This window comes from Chiloscyllium plagiosum, chromosome 15, assembly GCF_004010195.1.
Source record: "Chiloscyllium plagiosum isolate BGI_BamShark_2017 chromosome 15, ASM401019v2, whole genome shotgun sequence".
In the NCBI taxonomy this organism is placed as follows: domain Eukaryota; kingdom Metazoa; phylum Chordata; class Chondrichthyes; order Orectolobiformes; family Hemiscylliidae; genus Chiloscyllium; species Chiloscyllium plagiosum.
The window spans coordinates 71,543,741-71,553,746 of record NC_057724.1 but is presented as its reverse complement, the minus strand read 5'-3'; the positions used below and the strand labels follow the sequence as shown (position 1 = coordinate 71,553,746).

The following is a 10,006-nucleotide window of genomic DNA, read 5'->3' as shown; positions in this document are numbered from 1 at the left end:
CTCCTTCTTCCTATCGGAAAGATGTTGTGAAACCTGAAAGGGTTCAGAAAAGATTTACAAGGATGTTGCCAGGGTTGGAGGATCTGAGCTACAGGGAGAGGCTGAACAGGCTGGGGCTGTTTTCCCTGGAGCGTCGGAGGCTAAGGAGTGACCTTATAGAGGTTTACAAAATTATGAGTGGCATGGATAGGATAAATAGGCAAAGTATTTTCCCTGGGGTCAGGGAGTCCAGAACTAGAGGGCATAGGTTTAGGGTGAGAGGGGAAAGATATAAAAGAATCCTAAGGGTCAACCTTTTCATGCGCAGGGTGATACATGTATGGAATGATCTGCCAGAGGATGTGGTGGAGGCTGGTACAATTGCAACATTTTAGAGGCATTTGGATGGGTATATGAATATGGGCCGGGTGCTGGCAGGTGGGACTAGATTGGATTGGGATATCTGGTTGGCATGGACGGGTTGGACCAAAGTGTCTGTTTCCATGCTGTACATCTTTATGACTCTATGACTTCCATGAACAAATGTATAAGAAGCCAGAGAACTGGACAAAAAGAGTACAATTTCCAATCATTTATTAGGGATGGTGGGGTCAGTTTTAATTGTTACGTTGAAAGCATGTGTTTTCTGAATATTGAAGAAAACGTAAAGTGTAGGCTTAGCTGCCTGAATGGAAAGGCTGGGACACGGGCTGTTCCAAAATAGTTTCATGAAACAATTGGCTGTTAAAGTGATACCTGAGTTTTGGTTACTGTTTTGACAATGATTCAAATTTAGCCAATGACTTCAAATTATGCCCAGGATACTAAAACGCAATTGAGTTTGAATTTATTGTTTTAATGACATCGGACCAATGAGAAGGAATGATGTTGGGGGTATAAAAAACACAGCCCTTTTGAAAATTGAGCAACTGCCACGAACAGCAAAGCAACTACTACAGAGCCGGAGACCTAACTGCCCATCTAAAATCTTGCTCTCAAAGAAATTAGGAGACACACTATATCAAAAGGAACCTTTTCTTGTAACACATACTCACAGCAAAAAGAAAGTAGAACACCTAGGGAGATCAGCAGATGGAAGACTGAAGACAGCAGAGAACCCAGAGACTCTGTGGACATGAAATTAAGTTAATGTAACGTCTAATAGTTATCTTATTGGAACAGAATGTTAATAGGTTTGTGTTCAGTTAGGCGAAAAAAATGTTCAGATTTTTAATAGTGCTGTTTATTTCAGGACTGCAAGGTGGTTCAGTGGTTAGCACTGTAACCTCACAGAGCCAGAGATCCATGTTCAATTCCAGCCTGTCTGTGTTGAGTTCATACATTTTCTGCGTGTCTGCATGGGATTCCTCTGGGTAGTCCAGTTTCCTTCATTGAGTCATAGAATCATAGAGATGTACAGCACTGAAACAGACCCTTCAGTCCAACCTGTCCATGCCGACCAGATATCCCAACCCAATCTAGTCCCACCTGCCAGCACCCGGCCTATATCCCTCCAAATCCTTCCTATTCATAAACCCATCCAGATGCCTCTTAAATGTTGCAATTGTACCAGCCTCTACCACTTCCTCTGGCAGATCATTCCATACACGTACCACCCTCTGCATGTAAAAGTTGCCCTTTAGGTCTCTTTTATATCTTTCCCCTCACACCGTAAACCTATGCCCTCTAGTTCTGCACTCCCCGACCCCAGGGAAAATACTTTGTCTATATACCCTATCCATGCCCCTCATAATTTTGTAAACCTCCATAACGTCACCCCTCAATCTCCGACGCTCCAAGGAAAACAGCCCCAGCCTGTTCAGCCTCTCCCTGTAGCTCAAATCCTCCAACCCTGGCAACCTTCCACAGTCCAAAGATGTGCAGATTAGGGTGGATTGACCATGCTAAATTGACAATAGTGTTAAGTGCATTAGTCAGAGAGAAATGGGTCTGGATGGGTTAGTTTTCAGCGGGTCGGTGTGCACTTGTTTGGCCAAATGGCCTATTTCTACACCGTTGGGCCAAATGGCCTGTTTCTACACTGTAGGGAATCTAATCTTCCATTAGGAAAATAAGTTATCTTTCTTTACATAATGGAAATTAGGAGTTCTCTTTCACTCCCTCACACTGTTAACGATTACGAGGTGAGGCAAATTTTTCTGGGCGTTTAGTTTTAATTAACAGAGAGGTTCAATTTCTGCGTCTGATGGTTACAGCACGCAACACACATCTGTTAATGTCAAGTGCAGTGCATTGGGTTTTTATTTGAATTTCTTTTTCAGGTGTTGCTGCCTCTCATAAGATGATGAGCATGGATTTTAACAGAGTGAACAAGTACAAGATTTTGATCAATAAAGTTGCCTGTGCCAACCAGATTGATCCAGCCATAATTGGTGCTATCATCTCCCGGGAATCCCGTGGTGGCAATGCCTTAATAAATGGATGGGGAGACAACGGAAATGCTTTGGGTCTCATGCAGGTAGGCAGCAAATCACTTTATGAAACCCTGTAAAGCAGATCTACATAAATACACAGATATTAGGAACAGAGTTAGGCTATTCAGCCTTTCTAGAAGAGTCTGGTCATTCAGATGGACCATGGTTGATCGGATTGTGACCTCCAACTCCATGTTCTTCCTTTAATAACCAGTGACTCCCTGATCATGTAGCCCATTACGAACCCAGCTATGAGTGAACACAGCAGGTCAGACAACATCTGAGGAGCAGGAATCTTAATACTTCATCACGAATCCTTCATCTGGCTTCCAACATCTGCAGTCTTTACTGTTTCCTCCTCAAACCCAGCTATGAGCTATGTTTGATGGTAGATTTTCGGTTTCTGCTAAACCATGGAAGGGGAAAATTGGTGTGACAGCAGTGATTGGGTATGACAATGATGCAGTGCCCTTCCACACACCAAAGACAAAACATACAAGTTGTTCCTTGATTCTGGGGCATTCATGAGGCTAAGGTATGGAGTTACACAGAGAAAAGTGTTTCATTGATGTGAAAAGAGTAAGAAATAGTTCATTTCTTTTCAAAATGGATATTCTAGAGGAATGAGTAGATCATTAAATACCATGTCCTAATTACAATTATACTAGGCATCAGCCCACAGATCAGGATCATTCTTGGGTTGAAGTCATTTGAAAATACAAGCATAGATTAATAAATTGATTCTTGCATATTATAATCCAGCTAGCTGTACCCTCATATTGGAAACGCAGATGCATTTAAATATACAACATGTAAAAGTGCTTTTAAGTTGCAAGATATTAGAAAAACTAAGCAGGATTCCTTCCTGATTTTCTCATTTTCTCTTAATTCACTTCATAGGTCGTGACTGATTTTAGTTTCACCCTGTGTGGTGAGCAGAGGCATGCTGGTAAAATGTTGAAAAAGATCCTTCTTGCATTGTTACCAGCAGGCGGATGGGTTTGGAATTATTGTATTCAATGGCATTTTATTTCTAGTCATTCACTCCTGGTGTCAGCACTGAAGAAGGAATGATGAAAAGGTGCATTCCTCGGACTGTGGTTACACCCACAATGCTATTAGCAAGGGAGTGCCAAGATTTTCACACTGCGACTGTTAAGGAATGGTAATATAATTCTAAGTCAGAAAAATCTGTGACTTTGAAGGGGAACATGCTGGTGCTTGTATCTGCTGCCCTTGTCTTTCTAGATGGTAAAGATATATTGTTGAAGAAGACTTGTTGAGTTATTGACACATGTCATCAATGGCACACGAATAGTGAAGGAAGTATATTTTAAGGTGATGTTAGAGATAAATATTAATGGATTCTTTTTTGCAGACAAACTAGACCAAACACCCTTTTAGAAATGGTCCCATGTCTCTTTTGGGAAACATCATGTAACTCTTGAGAGAGAGAAATTGCTCTTTTGGGAGAGTTGAAGGTAACATTGATAGGAATAAAAGGGAAATAAACGCATTGAATTTGTCAAGTAGAGTGGAGCTGTTAAAGGAAGTCAGGAGGCGAGCTAGAGAAGAAGCGTTGTTGAGTGTGTGGAACCTTCTCAGGATAAAGAACAGCAGAGGTCCTTTGCAGGTCTGGGAGAGTATGACCCTGAGCTGGGGCAGGGCTGACTGCAGGGAGAGTAGGTGGCAACGCATGTCTGAGAGTTTAGAACACAGGATCCGAAAAAATGTTGTCAAGGAGTCAGGACATTTAAATCTTTGCTATTTAAATTTTTGAAAAAGGAAACTCCATAGCATTAAAAAGAACAATGCTTGCCATTTCATTCTGTCTGTTGACATAAGCCAGGGGATTATCATTGCAGGATTAAAGCTGCATTTTATAACCTATCATTATCTCAGTGGAATCTTTGTTAGTTCAGAGTTTGATTGACAGTTCCAAGTGCTTGTTAATTCTCCAAAGTGGGACTATGAGTACAGATGCATTTTCTTACAAGGATTTAAAGATTATTGCAATAAATTGATTTTTTTAATCAATCGAAGCACTCTTTCAAATGTTGTGGATTCATCAGTTAGAATTTTAGAATTTAATTTAATTCTATCTCAGACCCTGAGATGTAACCACTTCGCCTCTGCTTTGGAGCTGGGCAGGTAGTGACACCAGTTTGAAAAACTGATCAACACACAGCAAAATCATAAACCATCAGGCAAAGGTCAGTCCTTCAGTGACAGCCTGCATGACAGAAACATCAACGACATGAGTAAGCCATTCAATCTAGTCAGCTTTCCTCATTCAATCTATATCTCAGCATCATCTCTGTATCACTTACATAACAGAATTCCATCAATCCAGTCTTGAAAGTTCCAATTGTCCTGCGACATTTAGGGAAGGCCTTGGCCTTCAGCATTGTTATTGCACTTCTGAGCCAGAAACTAATAATTTTCTGGGGTCTTGTCATGACTCATGGTGGAATCTCAACTCAATAACAAAGCTGGATTTAAGATGCTAATGATGGACATGAAACTGTTGTTTTTTTCTCTTTATTCATTCACAGGATAAGGGTATTGACAGCTACTTATTGCCCAGAGGACAGTTGAGAACCAAACACCTTGCTGTGGGTCTGTAGTCACATGTAGGCCAGCCCTTCCCCCACCTCACCCCAGTTCCAAACTTCCAGCTCAGCACCGTCCCCATGACTTGTCCTACCTGCCTATCTTTTTTTTCCATCTATCCACTCCACCCTCACCCCACCGACCTATCACCTTCATCCCTCCCCCACACACCTATTGTACTCTATGCTACTTTCTCCCCACACCCACCCTCCTCTCATTTATCTCTCAGCAACTCCCAGGTAAGGATGACAGTTTCCTTCCTTAAAGGACATTAGTGAACCAGATGAGGTTTTCCAACAACCAATTCACAGTTATCATTAGACTTTTAATTCCAGATGTTTTTATAAATTGAATTCAAATTCCACCATCTGCTATGGTAGGATTTAAATCCTGGTCCTCAGAACATTGAGTCACTGGATGAGCAGTCCAGTGATAATATCATTAGGCCATCATCTCCTGATGTTGTTGAATGTCAATAAAAAACCCATCTGATTCACGAGTGTCCTTTCGGGTAGGAAAATGTGTCTAACTTACAAGTAACTCCAGATCTGAGCAATGACTCTCAACTGCCCTTGGAAGTGGCCTGGTGCAGACTCTCTGTTTAAAAACAGCAACTATTGACCATGCCAGTGACATCCACATCCCATGCAAGAATACAAAGAAATCCAGAATACAACATTGAAATCATCCTGATATTTATGTTTGAATTTATTCTCATTGCTCTAAGATCTCTGTGCATGGAAAAGAAATGTAATGTTTATTTCAGGTTGACAAAAATTACCACACGGTGGTTGGAGACTGGGACAGTGTGGAGCACCTACAACAGGGTACTGAGATACTGACGGGCATGATTAAATCAATAGCAGCAAAGTTCCCAACTTGGACCAAAGAACAGCAGCTCAAAGGTTTGAGACTTTTCATTTACATATAGTCCCATAGGAAAGAATTTATCAATAAGAATTCATTCCAGCATTTAAGATGTATGCACTGTCTGAGGTCGTAAGTAAGCCATTCATCTCCCCAAGTCTGTCCCATCATTTTGATCTCCCTGATGTTCTCAAATGCTGTTATGTGTCAACTCCCTCCTATATTTTCAATGGTCTAGCTTTACATCCCCCTGGGGTAGAGAATTCCAGACATTCACTCTCTCTGGCGGAAAGGAATTCCTTCGCATCTCAGTTTTAAATGAGTGTTCTGTTGTTCTGTAACTATGTCACCTAGTTTGTGATTCGCTAACTAGCAGAAACATCTTCATGACATCCAGCCTATCAGGGCCCCTCCGAATTTGCAATCTGTCTATAAAATTACTCGTTATTCTTTTAAATACTAATGAACACAGGCCTCATCTGCTTGGCTGTTCTTATAATATCAATTATTCATCCCAAGAATCAACTAATTGAGATGCTGTTGCACTATCTCCTTTGTTAGTCTATCCTTGCATAAAAAAAGTGACCAAAACTGAACACAGTAATACAGGTGTGGCCAGAACAAACAGCCTGTATTATTGTAGTAAAACTTACCTATTAAACTCCAACCACCAAGAAACAAAGGTCAAAATTCCATTTGCCTTCTTAACTACTTGTTGAACCTGCACGCGACTATTTGTATTTCATGCACAGGGAAAATCAGATCCCTCTGAGCTGAACTTTCTTTAGCGATACTGTGCTTTTTTATTCTTCCTTCACAGTGCATGACCTCACACCTCCCCACATTCAATACCATCTTTATAGCCACTCACTCAACCCATCCAAATCTCCTTGCAGACAACTCACATTTTCATCATGTCCTCCCATCTTTCCTTGTATTATCAGTCAACATGGATTTATGACAGTCTGTGTCCTCTTCCAAATCAGCAGTACAGACAGTAAATAATTGAGGCCTAAGGACTGATCCTCGTGACACTCCAAGTGTTACATCTTTCCAACCTGAAAAAGACCCATTAATCTCAACTCTCTTTTTTCCTTTGTGTTACCTAATGCTTAATCCATTACCCTAATTTTGTGAGCTTCTACCTTTGCAATAACCTTTTATGTGACATCTTCAAAAATGCCTTCTGGAAATCCAAATGCATCATATTGAGCGGTTCACCTTGATCAACTCCTCAAAGAGCCCAAACAAATTTGTCAAATATGATTTTCTTTTAACAGAACTATGGTGACTCTGGTTTAATTATGCTTTTCTCAATGCTCTACTAATTCTTCCTTAATAATGGATTGTAACATTGTCCCAATGACAGATATTGTTTGGGTAGCCTATTGTTTCCTGCTTTCTATTTCCCTCCCTTCTTGAATAGAGGTGTTCCATTAACAGTTTGTCAACCTGTTGGAATCCTCCCAAAAGCCAGTGAGTTCTGAAATCTTCCTTCCACTATCTCTACCGGCACTTCCTTTGAAACTCTTAGAAGCGGGCTTCAAGTCTTCATGACTTGTCCACCTTTAGTATCATTAATTCATCAAATACTTCTTCTTACATGATAGAGACTGCTATAAAACCTTTTGTAATATTGGCATTTTGCTTGTGTGTTACTTTGGGATATTTGCAATATCTGTTACTGGGAAAACCAATCCAAAATCTTGGTCTTAATTAGCTTCCATTTCCCTGTTATTAACCCCAAATTGCATCTTGCAAATCCCACACTTACTTTAGCTAATCTCTTTCTTGCTACTTGCTGTTATTTTATTAACAGTTTATCTTCGTAATGAATTCTCCCCTGCTTTTCAGTCATCTACCACTGTTTTCTCAAAGAAGAAGCCCAATCCTTCAGCCTTACACAATTTGTTGCCATATTGCATGTCTTCAGTTTTGATTGGCTGCTCTCCTTGACTGGCTTTGTTAACCACGAGTAGTTCTTCCTTCTCATTAAGTCCTTCTTTTTGACCAGGATAAATTTTTGTTCAGCATAATGAAATAACCATTTAAATGTGTGCCATTGCTCATCCATTGATTTCCCTCTTAGTTTATTTAGCAACCCACTTTAGATAACTCTTTCTTCATGTCTTTTTGATTGTGTTTATTTAAATTGAGAACACTGTATTGAGACCTAAGTTGCTCACCTTCAAGGTGAATTTGTAGTTTTACCTTGTACTGTTTGCTATTCTTTAGATTATTCTTAACCTCTTATTAAAGCTACCTCATTAAACATTACTAGATCTAAAATAGAGTCATACAGTCATACAGCAGTTGTGCAATGTATTGGTTTAAGAAATGATCCTTGATCTCAACAAACTTGCTTCAATGTTACCCTTGTTCATCTGATTTATCTAGTCAAGATGCAGATTTAAATCGACCATGGTAATTGTGTATATACAGTCCTATATATACAGTCATCAAGAGGTACAGACTCTTCAGTCCAGCTCATCTAAGACAACTAGATATCCTAAATTAATTTAGTCCCATTTGGCAGTTTTTAGCCCATATCCCTCCAAACCCTTCCTATTCATATACCCATCCAGATGCCTTCAAGTGCTGTAATTGTACCAGCCTCCACCACTTCCTCTAGCAGTTCATTCCATACATGGTGTCACCTTGTGTGTGAAAGTTTTTTTCCCTTAGGTCCCTTTTAAATCTTTTCCCTCTTATTTTAACCTATGCCCTCTATTGTTGGACTCCCCACCCTCTGGAAAAGACCTTGACTATTTACCCTATCTGTGTCCCTCATGATTTTATAAACTTCTATAAGGTCATTCCTCAACCTCTGACGCTCCAGGGAAAATAGCCCCAGCCTATTCAGCCTCTCCCTATCACTCAAACCTTCCAACCCTGACAAGTTTAATTTTGTTTGATAATATCTCCCACAAAGCACTTCAGGACATTTCACTATGATGCTATTGAATGCATGTTGTTATTGCAGTAAATGCATTTTCTTGTCCCTTTATTACAGGTGGGATTTCAGCATACAATGCTGGGACAATAAATGTTCGAACTTATAGCAGCATGGATATTGGTACCACTGGAAATGATTATGCTAATGATGTGACTGCAAGAGCCCAATGGCTGAAGAATAATGGATATTAAATCCTCATCAGTTTTCTTTCTATTGATACTGGTCTATATGGCAATAATCCCCTGAACATTGCAGTCTATAAAACATCAGAATACTTTTCTATCCTCATACAATATTATTAAGTAAAGTCAATTAAACTTGGATCTCAAAGAGATGTAATCATCTAAAATGTATTGGTAATAAATATAGACATCAAACATAAAAATGTGTTGCTGGAAAAGCGCAGCAGGTCAGGCAGCATCCAAGGAACAGGAGAATCTGCTGAGTTCGAGGGATTTGACTGAGACAAGGTGGGGGGAGGGGAAATGAGGAAACTGGAGAAATTGAGAGATGCTCCATTATGCATCGAGTTTATGGATAACTCAATCATACAGGTCAAAGAACTAAGAACAATACGGCACAGGAACAGGCCCTTCAGCCCTCCAAGCCTGTGCCGACATATTTTGTCCTTTCATACTATAACTGTTTTCATTTACAGGATCCCATTTCCCTCTATTCCCTTCCTATTCATGTATTCATCCAGGTGCTTCTGGAACGCTGCTATTGTGTCTGCTTTCACCACCTCCTCTGACAGCGCATTCAAGGCATTCACCACTCTGTGTGTGAAAAATGTGCCTTGCACATCTCTTTTAAACTCCTTTCTCCCATACCTTGAACCTATTTCCCCTAGTAATTGACACTTCCACCCTGGGAAAACGCCTCATTCTTTCCATTCTATCCATGCCATTCACCTTCTATCAGGTCACCCCTCAATTTCCTGCATTCCACTGAAAACAAACCCAGTCTATCCAATCTTTCTTCATAGCTAAAATCCCCATTCCAAAGCGTCCATGTTCTTCTGGTACTGTTGTGACCAGAACTGTATGCAATATTCCAAGTATGGCCTAACTAAAGTTCTATAAAACTGCAGAATAACTTGCCTATCCTTATACTCAATGCCCCTTCCAATGAAGGGAAGCATGCCATAGGACTTGTT

At 40.3% G+C, this 10,006-nt stretch overlaps 1 protein-coding gene across 1 annotated transcript in view; it reads left to right on the top strand.

Annotated features, from left to right (window-relative positions):
• The window catches only part of lygl1 (lysozyme g-like 1), a 14,854-nt gene extending 5,619 nt beyond the window's left edge, over positions 1-9,235 (top strand). Inside the window, exons 3-5 of the mRNA XM_043705170.1 lie at positions 2,262-2,458; positions 5,794-5,932; positions 8,908-9,235. Of these exons, the coding sequence (XP_043561105.1) occupies positions 2,262-2,458; positions 5,794-5,932; positions 8,908-9,041 (470 nt within the window). The 3' untranslated portion in view covers positions 9,042-9,235. The remainder of the gene's footprint in view (positions 1-2,261; positions 2,459-5,793; positions 5,933-8,907) is intronic.
• The last annotated feature ends 771 nt before the right edge of the window (positions 9,236-10,006 follow it).